General features: G+C 33.7%; 1 protein-coding gene and 1 pseudogene across 1 annotated transcript; one reads left to right on the forward strand and one right to left on the reverse strand.

The window, feature by feature from the left end:
• Positions 1–7,421: 7,421 nt before the first annotated feature.
• On the forward strand, positions 7,422–9,494 carry LOC120074598 (annotated as a pseudogene).
• A 2,679-nt stretch (positions 9,495–12,173) lies between these two features.
• On the reverse strand, positions 12,174–14,537 carry LOC120074549 (cytochrome P450 71AU50-like). Its single transcript, XM_039027705.1, has 2 exons — positions 13,650–14,537; positions 12,174–12,788 (listed from the first exon to the last, which is right to left on the reverse strand). Exons 1-2 carry the CDS (start codon positions 14,535–14,537, stop codon positions 12,174–12,176), a joined length of 1,503 nt encoding a protein of 500 aa, XP_038883633.1.
• Positions 14,538–15,122: the final 585 nt, after the last annotated feature.

The following is a 15,122-nucleotide window of genomic DNA, read 5'->3' on the forward strand; positions in this document are numbered from 1 at the left end:
TCTCTATAGACTAATATAATATATTTTTATTTAATAAACTTAATTACTATGTCTAGATTATCTGATCACAATTTAATGTATATCTATAATCTGTTCAAGATTCATAAGGCAACCTTGGATGTTAGTTATTCAATTTAGGGTAATTAAGACAAATTAAACAACAATACAAACAATAACATCTATTGATTGAGCATCCATGACTCTTTATTGATGGTGGTAAATTAATAACATTTACTATCTACGAATTTAAGGGCATAAAACCCAACAGTCTCCAAACTACAGATGATAACCTTAGATGTTAGTTTATTGGTTTCTGGGTTCATGCTACTAAATGTCGAATAAAACATCTTATATCTTGTTAAATAAATAAAATTGTTTGTACATAACAATTACAAACTATAGGACCCACGAGATTTAGGACATCAACACCAACAGGAAGTGGATCTACAAGAGGAAAAGCGGTGCAGATGGTAAGGTGCAAATCTTTAAGGCTAGATTAGTAGCAAAGGATTATACCCAGGTTGAGAGAGTTGACTATGAGGAAACTTTCTCACCTGTTGTCATGTTAAAGTCTATTCGAATACTCCTGTATATTGCCTATTATGACTACGAGATTTGGTAAATGGGCGTTAAGATTGCCTTTCTAAATGAAAATCTTAAGGAAACCATCTTTATGTAATAACCAGAGAGATTCATCTCCCAAGGTCAAGAACAAAAGGTTTGTAAGCTTAAATGGTCCATTTATGGACTGAAACAAGCTTTTCGTTCTTGGAATATAAGGTTTGATATTTTGATCAAATCTTATGGCTTTGATCAAAATGTTGATGAGTCTTGTGTCTACAAGAAAATCATCAACAGTTCAGTAGCTTTCCTAGTATTGCATGTAGACGATATCCTACTAATTGAGAATGATGTAAATCTATTGATTGATGTAAAGTAGCAGTTAGCGGCGCAATTTCAAATGAAAGATTTGGAAAAGGCGCAATTTGTTCTTGGGATCCAGATCTTCAGGAATCGTAAGAACAAATCGTTGGACTTGTCTCAGACATCGTACGCTGACAAGATGCTTCTCAAGTGTTCGCTGCAAAATTCCAAGAGAGGTTTATTACCTTTCAGGCATGGAATTATCTTGTCTAAGGAACAGTGTCCTAAGATACTTCAAAAAGTTGAGGAGATGAGAAGGATCCCCTATGCATCGACTGTTGGCAGCCTGATGTATGCGATGTTATGTATTAGACTTGACATTTGCTATGCAGTAGAGATAATCAGTAGATATCAGTCAAATCCAAGATTAGATCACTGGACAATAGTTAAAATTATACTCAAGTATCTTAGGAGAACGAGGGACGACATGCTTGTGTATGGGTCTAAAGATTTAATCCTTATAGGATATGCTGACTCTTATTTTTAGACTGATAAGAATTCTAGGAAATCCACTTCAGGATCAATGCTCACCTGTAGTCTGGAGGAACACTAAGCAAGGTTACATAGCTAACTCTACCATGGAGGCAGAATATGGCTTGTGAAGCTACCAATGAGGCTGTATGGCTTAAGAAGTTTTTGATTGATCTGGAAGTTATTCTAGACATCTCAAAGTCCATCACCTTTTATTGTGATAGTAGTGGTGTTGTGGCTAATCAGGGAACCTAGGAGCCACAAGCGTGACAAACGCATAGTGCGCAAGTATCATCTCATATGGGAGATTGTTCATTGAGAGGACATGGTTGTCACAAAATTCTCTTTGGAGAACAATGTTGCTGATCCATTTACAAAAGCTCTCACAAACTAAAGTGCTTGAGGGTCATTTGGAGTGTATGGGTCTACAAGACAAGCTTCATCTAGTCTATAACAAATGAGAGATTTTTACTGGACGTGTAATTTATGCCTTAGTTTTGTTTTGTTTTGTTTTGTGTACTATATCCTGTAATTTTACTTTGCACCCACTAGCTTTAGGACAGATGGAAGATTATTGGGGTTGATACCTTAAATTTCATGGTCTTGTGGTTTGTAATTGTATTTGTACAAACTTATTATTTATCTAATAAAATAAGTTGTATTTTATTTGACATATAGTTGCATTAACCAAAAAACTAATAAACTAAGATCCAAGGTTATTAGATGTAACTTAAACATGTATTGGAGAATACAGGTGGATCATGTTTAACTGATAACTTGAACGGTCTATGGTAGATGAATAAAGCTGGTTACCTTATCCTTGTGACATTATAAATATGATCTGCTTTGACAGTACAAAGGTCAAGAAAATAAAAATAAAAATAAAAATAAAAATCATAAACAAAAGTAGTATTTAAATCTTCTTTCTCATTATAATCGATAATATTTACCACACCAGACAAGAGGGGTGTAATCATCAATATTTTTTTAATAATAATTATTGCTAGGACAAGGTATTGCCTTTTTTCCCCTTGTTTTTAGTATATGCTTTAGTATATGCTTTGTTTTGTGTTCCACAAACAATGTTAAATAATAAAATTAATTAATTAATAAATAATAATTTAAATGCCTATCTTGACAAGTATTAAGCAAATTTTTAGTACCATCAGATAACCGTCTTTCTCCTTTTATATTCATAAATGTTAATGGACCCCACATTAACATCAAAGATCTCAACTTATTTCTAAGAACATGTTGCAGTGATAGAACAGTAAATATACTGTTTCTTAGTTCAATAATTAAGGATAAGATTATTTGATGTAAAATTAAATGTCTTCTTTTGGAAGAAAATGTAAAATTAAATGTCATAACCACACAACAAATTTTAATTGGGCAACTATTTGAACTCCACAGAGAACGTGCAACCCAGATAACATTTGGGTTGGATAGGTTGATAACCTAAAAAACCCAAATAGGATCTCCAATTCAACCCAATCTAACACTTAAAACTCGGGTTGGATTGTCAGGTTATTATTATAATTATTGGAAAAACTTATAAATAGAAAATCCTATCGCATAAAACTCAAATATTAAATACCAAATAGTCATGATATTTATTACAAACTTTAAACAAAGACAAACATTCATGAAAGAAAAACATTTAATATCCACAAATTTATGAATCCTAAAAGAAATATATTTTTTTTTATTAGTATATATGTAATTCAGGAGGGTCAACTTAAAAAAAAATTTATTCAACCCAACAAAAATAGAAAAAATTTAACCAAACCCAACCCAACCTTTATAATTTGGGTTGAGTAGTCCAAGTTGTTCGGGTTCTCAAGTTATTTGAACACTCCTAATTTTGAAGGATTAAAACATGTTCTCAAGTAATTTTGAAAATATCAAAAGTAATTTTAACTATTTAGAATTACTTCTTTGCCCTTCTACTTCCCAACAAAACCATTCCCTAACTCCCTTATATTTTCTTTAACCTAAAAAATACCTACCCCTTCCCAACTTTTTCATCTACAGACTACAAACCCACACCTCCTACAACTATTTCAAACACAAAGTGGTTAACCGATGTTTGTCCTTGGACAAAATTTTACTAGCATAAAATTTTAAAGACTTTATTTTTAAAATTCAAAATTTAAGGATGAAATTTTAACCATTAGGAGTGATTTTTATAATTTATCCAAGATTAGACAATTTTAGAATTACATTTTCGTGTTTATAGAATTTGTATTTCGTGTTTATAGAATTTGTATATCGAGTTTATATATATAATCGTTAGAAAAAGAATATACACAATCTTTCTTTCAATTTCCCTTTTACATATAACTACAGGTTTTGTGATCTAGTGAACCAAGTGATCATTGAGTCAAATGATGTTGACTTCTTTGAAGATAGGTTTCCTTTTAAATCAAGGAATAGTGGGGGCTCTGGATCAAGTGGTATAACCCTAGTTAGAAATCCTATCAAGTGGTATAACCCTAGTTAGAAATCCTAACCCTAGAGAGGAAACTGACCCATAACCTAAAAGAAGCAAAAGAGCTAGAATCGCCAAAGATTTCGGAAATGACTTCCTGATCTATAGTGTAGAAGAAGACCCTAAAGATCTAAGAGCTGCCCTGTCCTCAGTAGATGCCAACCTATGGCAAGAAGCCATAAATGATGAGATGGACTCACTTGAGTCAAATAGAACTTAGCACTTAGTAGATCTACCCCCAAGATGTAAGGCAATAGGGTGCAAATGGATCTTAAGGAGGAAACTTAGACCTGATGGGATTGTCGACAAATTTAAAGCCAAGTTAGTAACGAAGGGCTTTAGACAGAGAGAAAACGTAGATTTCTTTGAAACCTTTTCCCTTGTCACTAGAATTACCTCTATCCGTCCTATTCTCTCTCGTTGCCCTCCTCGTAGTACATCAGATGGATGTAAAAACCGCTTTCCTAAACGGTGAACTTGAAGAAGATATTTACATGGAACAACCTGAGGGTTTTGTTGTCCATGGTCAAGAAAATAAGGTGTGTAAATTAGAAAAATCTCTCTATGGACTAAAACAAGCTCCTAAGCAATGACATGAAAAATTTGACAACCTTATCCAAGGTTTCAAGGTCAACGAAAGTGACAAATACATCTACTATAAGTTTGATAATAACCTCTGCACTATCCTGTATCTATATGTAGATGATTTATTGATCTTTGGGTCGAACTTGCACGTCATAAATGACGTAAAATCAATATTGAGTGTGAACTTCGACATAAAAGACTTAGGAGAAACTAGTGTAACCTTAGGCATAAAAGTAAATAGGTCTGAAAAGGGAATTTCTTTGGATCAATCTCACTATATAGAAAAGATTCTAAAGAAATATAATTACTTTGAGTGTAAACCAGCCTGTACTTCTTATGACCCTAGTGTCAAGTTGTTCAAGAACACCGGTGACAATGTTAATCAATCTGAGTATGCGAGCATCATAGGTAGTCTTAGATACGCTGCCGACTGTACTAGGTCTGACATAGCTTATGCTGTAAGATTACTTTGTAGAGCAGACCTAGTAAAGATCATTGGAATGCTATAGAAAGGGTCATGAGATACTTAAAGAAAAACCAAAACCTAGGATTACATTATCAAAAGTTTTTTGCTGCCTGGAAGGATTCAACGATGCTGATTGGAACTCTCTTTCGGATGATTCAAAGGCTACAAGTGGCTATATCTTTAATATAGTTGGCGGAGTTGTCTCTTGGAAGTCCAAGAAATAGACTATTTTAGCCCAATCTATGATGGAGTCAGAAATGATAGTACTAGCGACAGCTAGTGAAGAAGCAGGTTGGCTTAGAAGTCTGCTATCAGAGATTCCCTTATGGGAAAAGCCGGTACTAGCCATATTGATCCATTGTGATAGTACTATAGCAATCACAAAAGTTCAGAATTATTACTACAATGGAAAGAGACGTCAAATACGTCGTAAGCACAGTACCATTAGAGAGTTTCTCACTACTGGTGCAGTTAGAGTGGATTACATACGGACTGATGAAAATTTTGCAGATCCTTTGATGAAAGGATTGACCAGAGAAAAGGTTTTTAGAGCCTCAAAAAGGATGAGACTCATGCCTATCGAAAGATGAACCACAGTGAGGAAAACCCAACCTGTAGACTGGAGATCTCAAGAAACAGGTTCAATGGGTAATAACTGATCATGAGTGATATATAGTGAATCATGCTAAACCAAACACAGAGTTCTATTCCTATGACTTAAAGTCTGAGCATGATATCCTGAAGCATAAGAAAGGTTGAACTCAGTTCTTAATGAGATCTATACTTGATGACAAGTGGGGTACCTAGCTACAGAAGTACCCTTGATAGACTCACCTGTGTGAATGTGGAAGTGAGGGCTGCTTTCTATGGATTTTTTAGGCAAACTCTCTAGAGCATTCACTAAATTGGGATTCACGTGCTAGGCCTTAAAAGCACGGGCTTTTGTACTATACCCTAATAACACTCTGTGTGAGATGCTGTTAGAGATAGAGTTCAAAACCAAGGGTTACTCTAGTATATTCTGAATCTTCTACACTATGTAAAGGTTCAAGTCGTAAGACACCTTTGCTTATGCACAGTGTTGTATCTGTCTCTTATACACATCTAGATGTGTATAAGAGACAGGTGTGAGATGCTGTTAGAGATAGAGTTCAAAACCAAGGGTTACTCTAGTATATTCTGAATCTTCTACACTATGTAAAGGTTCAAGTCGTAAGACACCTTTGCTTATGCATAGTGTTGTATAGAATGAAATTGCTCGATGAAAATCTTTCATCTCTTTTCTTTTTGTTTAAATTTCCAAGTGGGGGATTGTTGGGTGAAAATTTAACTTTCAAAACTAGAGGGAACCAACTTTTTTGGTTGGAGAATCCCACATTGAAAAATTTGGTGTTGGAAGTCTCCTTTATGTACTCCAACATTGTATTTTAGGTTTGGGCCCTAAGGGGTACCCATGTTTTGGAGTGAGTGAGGAGATAGACCAATGTGGGTTCGGTGGACGTCCCACACGTGCGTTGCCGTCCAGTCGGGCATGGCGAGGCGTGTGTGTGATGATTATTTTTAATTAGAAATATTATTTTATTTTTTTATTTTTTAACCGGAAAACGGGAGGACACGGTCCGTTTGTCTGCGTTTCGTTTGCCCATCCCGTTCCGTCCGCGCACGTTCTGTGGCAGAGTGCCCTTCTTGCTCCCTACAGTTCGACGCTGAAGGCCTATGAAAGGCGAAGCCTTCAGCAGTTCGTAACACGGAATTCATTTCTTCATTTTTCCTCTCCTCTTCCATCTCAGCGTTCCGAGCAGTGAGTTTAGAAAGGGTGTCGGGGACAAGTGACACTTTTCAGACCTGCTTGCACACTTGGGCAGAGCCACGAAACATCTTAAAGAGAGAGAGCTCCATGACTCAGCCTATAACGAGTTTTTATTTTGCAAGTTTTGCCCTTCACTTGACCACCGTGCCTTGACAGTTTACTGTTTGTTGTTCAAGGTCCTGCCGTTTTCAACAATTCCTTCTTCCAGCTCATTCAACAATAGCTCGAAAATGGGCCTAATAAGAACAAGAAATCAAATAAATGTGCTAAAAAAAAAAAAAGATAGGCCCACTTAATATAGTAAAGGGCCTAAATATATTAGGCTAGCAAAAACTAGCATGAAAATGAGAATCTCATAATTTCACATCTGATAATGTTGAACACTACCATCCTACCAAACTTCGCTAGTTGAAATCCCTAGACCATGCATATAGCAAGTTTTGTATATTTTGTATATTACTTTTTGCATATATTAAAACAACTCAAATTTTTAAAAATTCTTGGTGGCTTTAAAATATAAACAAAACAACAAACAACAAACAATAATACCATCATTGAAGGTTGAAGAAACACCACCTATAAAAATAGGTCAATCAATAATAATTAAAGCTCATTAAATCCCATTTTAATTTCAATACCATCATCATTATCAGTTGAAAGAAGAATTACATGCCATGGCTTGGATTTGGGCCACAATTGCACTATTACTTCTTTCAAACTACCTCTTTCAAACATGGCAATTCAACAAGAAGAGCAAGGGCAAGAAATTACCTCCTGGCCCAAAAGGGTTTCCTATTATTGGCAGCCTCAATTTGCTAAAAGAGTTTCCTCATAGAGATCTTCATCAATTGTCTCAAAAATATGGTCCCATAATGCACATGAAATTGGGACTTGTAAACACAATTGTTGTCTCTTCCCCAACAGCTGCTGAGCTTTTTCTCAAAACCCATGACCTTATTTTTGCAAGTAGGCCCCTCACTATGGTCTCAAAATTCCTGTCTTATGGCCAAAAGAATTTGGTTTTTGCTCAATATGGATCTTATTGGAGGAATATACGTAAAATGTGTACGCTTGAATTGCTTAGTAACCACAAGATCAATTCTTTCAAATCCATGAGAAAGGAAGAACTTGGATTGTTGATTGAGCATCTCAAAGAGGCTGCAAATGATGGTGTTGCTATTAATCTTAGTTCTAAAGTCGTGTCACTCAGCACAGATATGACTTGTTTGATGGTTTTTGGGAGGAAATTTGGAGACGAAGAGTTGGATGATAGAGGTTTTAAGGCTATGATGCAAGAGGTGATGCAATTAATCGCTGCTCCTAATTTGGGAGATTTTATTCCTTTTATTGCAAGACTTGATCTCCAAGGGTTGACACGTCGGATGAAAAATGTTAGCAAAGTGTTTGATGGGTTCTTTGAGAGGATTATTGATGAACATCTTAACTCTATGGGTGGAAAAAGAACTAAAGATTTTTTAGATGTCATGTTGGATCTAATGGACTCTGTGGATACTCATGAGTATCGAATTGATCGTTCCTGCGTCAAAGCAATAATAATGGTGAGAATTTGAACCCTCTGATCTCTTAGTGAAAGACAAATATCTTAATAATTCTTCGTTAAACTATGGTCAAGTTGATTTACTTTTAATAGAATATGCCTATTTGAAAAATGATTTTGGAAGTGCATAAAAATACTTTTTAAAACAGTTTTTAAAGTCATTTGTGATAATTTGCACATGAAAATTTATTATTATTATTTTTTAAGTTTAAATACTATTTTGTCTCTACATGTATTTTTACATTGATTTATTTTGGTCAATTTATACTTTCAAAAGATTCATCTTGGTGATCTCTAAACTTTAGTTCATTTTCATTTTGTACTTTCAAAATTTTCATTTAGGTCATTATATTTTCAAATTTGATTCATTTTAATCTTTGAACATTTAAAAAGCGTCAATTTTAATCTCTTACAAATGGTAAAAAATGAAAGTGAAAGAATTACCAAATTAGTTACTTTTAAAGACGGAATGAACTAAAAACAAAAACAAAAGTAAAAAGATTAAACTAGCATTTAAACAATTTTTTTAAAATATGGCATAAAGTTGTGGGATGTGTTTCAATGAGAGTTGGTTTATTACATATTCTTATTGGTACTATTTCTTCATAGGATATGCTTGGTGCTGCAATGGACACTGCAGCAACAGTAATTGGATGGGCACTTCCTGAGCTCATAAGACATCCACATGTAATGAAAAAATTGCAAGATGAAATAGAAAATGTGGTGGGGTTGGATAGAATGGTGCAAGAATCTGATTTAGTTCACTTGGAATATTTGGACATGGTAATGAAGGAAATCCTTAGGCTGTATCCACCAGCTCCATTGTTGGTTCCACATGAATCTATTGAAGAATGCATTGTTGAAGACTTTTTCATTCCAAAAAAATCACGTATAATAGTGAATGCATGGGCAATTGGACGGAACCCAAGTGCTTGGATTGATCCAGAAATGTTCTATCCAGAGAGATTTATTGGTAGCAAAGTGGATGTAAAGGGAAGAGATTTTCAATTAATTCCATTTGGGTTTGACTGTGGTTAGTTTGGTGATAGCTCAACTTGTGCATTGCTTTGATTGGAAGCTCCCCAATGGTATGTCAATTGATGAATTGGACATGACTGAAGAATTTGGGTTGACTTGTCCTAGAGCTCATGATCTTATCGTCATTCCTGTTTATCGACTCCACATTTGAATTTACATTTTCCCTTATACTAAACTAAGTTAATTATGTAATAAAATCGTAATAGTTTCGATAAACATTACAAAAAAGTACTCTTTTGGTCCATAAATTTTGAATTTAATTTTTATTTGATTCAGAGAGATAAACAATTGTGGTTTTTTTTTTTTTTTTTTTTTTTTAATTTTTGAGTTTTAAGTCGTTTAGTTTTCTTTTGGTCCCTAAGTTTCAATATTTTACAGTTTTAGTCTTAGAGTCAGATCTCTTCAAACCTTTTTAGAAAGAAAGTGTAATAGCCACTACCCCCTCTGAAACTTGGCAAAAAGCCCTTTCCTATTTACTCCTAAATTGAGAATGATATAAATTGCACTCGCTCAAGCTAAAAGAGTCCGACAAACCCGAGAGTAACGAGGGCTGTCTCTTCACCTCAAAACTGAAATCTTAGTTGTTTAGCTTAGGTCCATCAATCAATCTCTCATAAACCCCTAAGCGGAATCTATTAAGCTGAATCCATATGGGGCCGGCAAAAAGGGGGAAGGCTTTCTTTAAGAATATCCTTTTGTTAAAACCCCCTGCTCTGGTAGCTCTTCGGAACCCAAACCCTTCTTCAACTTCTTTTACGGGTTGTCTATCGATCTCATAGGGTTCACTCCCTCAAGTTGTCTATCGCTAAAGAAATGAAGATCAAGAAGTTCAAAGATCCAATGAGAATTTGCGCATAGCTTCTGGTCTTTGACATAAAAAAAAGAAGGTCATATTTTTTCTAATGTTTGTTCATTTTGGTGTTTGATGTTAACTTTTAGTTAACTAATTGAAAATAATTATGATGTGAAAATTTTAATAATGATGAAAAATTAATGGAAACTAATTTACTTATAAGTAGTTAAATTCTTTGAAGTTAATTCATAGACATTCAAAAGCTGAAAGATGAGTATTTGATGAAAGATTGAGATTAAAATGGTAAATCTTGAAATCCTAAAGACGAAATTTAGATGAAAATCAAAATTTAATCGTAAAATTAGTGTAATAATATCGTGAAATCTAAGAACTAATTTAAAATAGTATTTAAAGAATTAAAAGTGTAACATTTATTTGATTTATAGATCAAATAAAAACTAGATTAAGAGACTAAAATATATATTATTTTTCTTTTAACATTCATTAAAAAATATCCGCTTTTTTCCAAGTTAGCTAGCCACCTTACATGATTTCTATCGTTTCTCTGCTCAAAGAAAAGAAGAAGAAGAAAGTAAGTAGAAACAATAAGTAGATTTACATGATTTAGATTATACTAGTAGAGTATATATTATGGTTAATAATTGAGTAAGAAAATAAAAGAAAAGAGTATGTTGGGTGAAAACCTTTCACAAGTCCAAATACTTAAGATCACTGTTGAAAAGATGAAGAAATGGTTCAAATCAGTTCTGTCAAATTCTCGATACTTGAAACTTGATGCTCGATTGCTTGCTACTCGATCTTCGATCAGAATTCCCTTTTTGTCTGACTAGTCTCTGTTAAATCCTCGATGCAACTCGATGACAACAAAGTTAATACTCGATCGTACTCGATGGTCTTGAACGATACTCGGTGCAACTCGAAGGTGAAAATGATGTACTCGGACTTCCTCAATAACGATGAATCGATGCACGATTGACTCGGTTATTTGATTACTTGATGCGATTTGTAATGTAAAAGATTGATGCACAATTTACAGTAAAGAATTACTCAATTGAACAAGAAAGATTAGGAAAGAAGAAAGAGACACAATGTTTACGTGGTTCGGTAAGAATGTCTATGTCCATGAGAAAATTTGAATTCTTTTATTTAATGAAGATTGTTTACAGATTTGTTTGTAGAAAACTAAGAAATGATGATAATTCTATGTGTAATTCGAATTTGAAATTGATGGTATTTATAAGGATATACTAGCTGATCGTTACAAAATGTTAGTTATAAACAAAGTGAAATCTGAGGTATTATTTGAGTCAAACTTCTTCAGAGTAGATTTTTGAGTGATGAATAACACAACTTATAAATGGTCGTGGAGTTTAATCAAATCAATATATGTCAAATTGGAACTAAGCTCGAATATATAAAATCATTAAAATTTATTGATTCCAAGAACAGATGACATGCATAGATGAGAAAACGCACATCCACAACATTAGAATTCAATGTTTAAGTCAAATTAATAGTATAGAGGGTAACAATTAGAGTTTAGAGAGTTTGAATGAAATTCTTATATATTATGAGAACTTGAACTTGTAACAACTGGTAGAACAATTGTTGTCAAAAAAGGTAATGTTCTCTAATTGAAGGCAAAGTAATTATATTGTCTAATTATGAGCCAAACATATTGGCTTATGATATTAAAGAGAAGGTGTAAAAGTATCTCAAATTTATTATCAATAGTTATTAGGAGCATGTAATTTTTTTATATACGTGAGCGTGGAGGTCAGCTTACGTGCATTTCGACTAACCTCACGAGATAATCTACCCGATTCTATAATATTTGAGTGTCAAGAAAACTAATAATTTCATGTAAGATATTAAATTCTAGATAGGTGGCTAAAAATAATTCTTGTTATTCTTGCAACTGCTTATCATTCATATATTTAAAGCATGTCTCCACTCATCTTTACCATTACCACTCCTTACGTATATATACATTGAAGATAAGTCTATAATAGCAGTTTAATTGTTAAGACGAAAGGTAGGAATAACCATAAGATCCTGTGCTCTTGGACAAGTCAATCCAAACTCCTCAGTCATGTCCAATTCAGAAGCCAGCATACCATTTGGAAGTTCCCAATCAAAACAATGAACAAGTTGAGCTAGCAACAATCGGACCATCGTTAAACCCAATTGCATTCCAGGACACCCTCTACGGCCAGCTCCAAATGGAATCAATTCAAAATCTTTGCCCTTTACATCTATTTGGCTACCAATAAACCTCTCAGGAAAGAATTTGTGTGGGTCAATCCAAGCACTTGGGTCTCGTCCAATAGCCCATGCATTTACTATAACTCTTGATTTCTTAGGAATATGGAAGCCATCGACTGTGCAATCCTCAAGAGATTCGTGTGGAATCAATAATGGAGCTGGTGGATACAGTCTCAGAATCTCCTTCACTACCATTTCTAAGTATTCTAAGCTTCCTAAGTCCGATTCTTCAACCATTCTGTGTAAACCCACCACTTTTTCTAATTCATCTTGCAATTTTTTCACTACATTTGGATGTTTAATCAACTCTGACATTGCCCATCCAATTGTTGTAGCTGAAGTGTCCATCGCTGCTGCAAGCATATCCTACAAAAACCCACGACACAATAATAATAATAACAATAATAATAATAATAATAATAATAATAATAATAATAATAATAATAAAAGACAAGACTATTGTTGGTAATTAAGTAAAGTTTTTCCAATATTAATATGTAGGATTTAATTTCTTAATTTTATACTTTGGCTCCTATTTTTGGTTCATTATACCATTTGTATCCATTTAATTACTTTCAACTTTTGTCCATCATAATAGTGATTATTGTCTGTTTAGGACATGGTACGACCTTTTTCCCCTTGTTTTTAGTATATGCTTTTATTGTGTTTCAAAATAATAAAATTAATTAATTGATAACAATAATTTAGATGCCGACCTTGACAAGTATGTTAATGATTAAGAATATATAAGAAAATTTCTTATACTACTAGACTACCTTCACATGGTTTTTGCCTTTGTAAATATCAAAAGATCCTACATTAATATCAATAGATTCTATCCTATTTGTAAAGAGACATGTTGCACTGATGAGAAATAAATATACTGTTTTTTAGTGCAATAATCAGGGATAAGATTATTTTATGTAAAATTAAATGTCTTTTATGAGAGAAAATGTAACATTAAATGTTAACACATAACCATTTTTTTTGTAGGACAAGTATCTGAATTCCATAGAAACAGTGAAATTTAGATGACACCTAAATTTTTTTCTTCCAATTTCAAATAAGTACGTTTAAAGCAGATACTCATCCTTTAAATTCAATTCAGATTTCATTCAGAGGTTAAAAACCTACCCACTTGTTATGTTAATATTATATATGTATTTCTTCTATGTTGAAAGATTGAGACAATGATTGAAAAGAGAGATTGAATAGAGCCTTAATTACCAGCATTGTAGCTTTAATAGCAGAACGATCAATTTGATACTCAGTTTGTTGTGAATCAATAAGGTCCAACATGACATCAACAAAATCCTTAGTCTTCTTTCCACCTCTAACCTCAAGATGTTCATTAATAATCTTTTCAAGAAATTCATCATACACCTTGTGAACACATTTCATTTGACGAGTCAATCCTTGAAGATCAAGCCAAGCAATGGCAGGAATAAAATCACCCAAATTAGGCGCAGCAGCTAATTGCATACCTTCTTGTATCACAGCCTTAAACCCTCTCTCATTAAACTCTTCATCTTCATATTTCTTCCCAAAAGCCATCAAACAAATGATGTCGGTCGTAAGAGAAGTAACTTTAGAGCTGAGATTCACAACAACTTTGTTATGAGCAGCCTCTTTAAGATACTCAATCATCAACCCAAGCTCATGCTTTCTCATGGGCATGAAAGAGTTAATTTTGAGGTTGCTAAGCAATTCAAGAGTGCACATTTTACGGATGTTACGCCAATAAGGACCATATGGAGAAAAGACTAAATTTTTTTGTTGATAAGAGATGTGCTTTGAGGCTTGGGAAGAGGGGCGGCTTGCAAAAATAAGGTCGTGGGTTTTGAGGAAGAGCTCGGCGGCGTGTGGGGATGAGACTATGATTGTGGAAACAAGACCTAGTTTCATGCTCATTATGGGTCCATATTTTTGGGATAATCTGTGAAGATTTCTGTGAGGGAGCTTTCCTAACAAATGAAGGCTCCCAAGAATGGGAAACCCTTTTGGCCCAGGAGCTAATTTCTTGGATTTGATTTGGTTTTTGAATAGCCATGATTTTGAGATCAGAAAAGCAAGAAGAAGCAGTGCAAGAGTGAGGACTACCAAAATCCAAGCCATAGATCTCTATTGTTGGACTTGGATTTGAAATGAGATATGATGTGTTGAGTTTAATAAATGAGTTGGCTTGTGTGATATATATTTTTTTTTTAAAAATAGAAAAAAGATATATATGAATACCAATATATAATAAGAAGATCTATAATTGGATGTAAAGAACAAAACTTCGTTATTAAACTCTTTCTATTTTTATATGAAAAAATCATATGGAAATCTTCGTCATATTTTATCACGACATCTTTATCTTATTTTTTACGTCTTTTTCTTCAATATTAACAATAATGGATGAGTTGAATGACGGGGTGTTTCTTTGGGTTTTTTCTTCTTTTGCGTATGAGTATTTTTGGAGGAGAATAAATTTAGATGGCTATGTATCTTTGTGCAATCCAAACAGTTCTCCAAAAAAAAAAATTGTCATGTGGTAAATATTTTTTAAAAAATGATTTTAATTTTTACGTGTAGAGAAAAAGGAAACATGGGTTAGGTGCAGTAGGTTGCACCTAAACATTGCTCTTTTTGAAATTATAGTTTGGTATATAAATTGATGGATGATGTCCTTTCTTGTGATCGAATGTTTGTGATCTA

The sequence above is a fragment of the Benincasa hispida genome, chromosome 3, assembly GCF_009727055.1.
Source record: "Benincasa hispida cultivar B227 chromosome 3, ASM972705v1, whole genome shotgun sequence".
Lineage (NCBI taxonomy): Eukaryota > Viridiplantae > Streptophyta > Magnoliopsida > Cucurbitales > Cucurbitaceae > Benincasa > Benincasa hispida.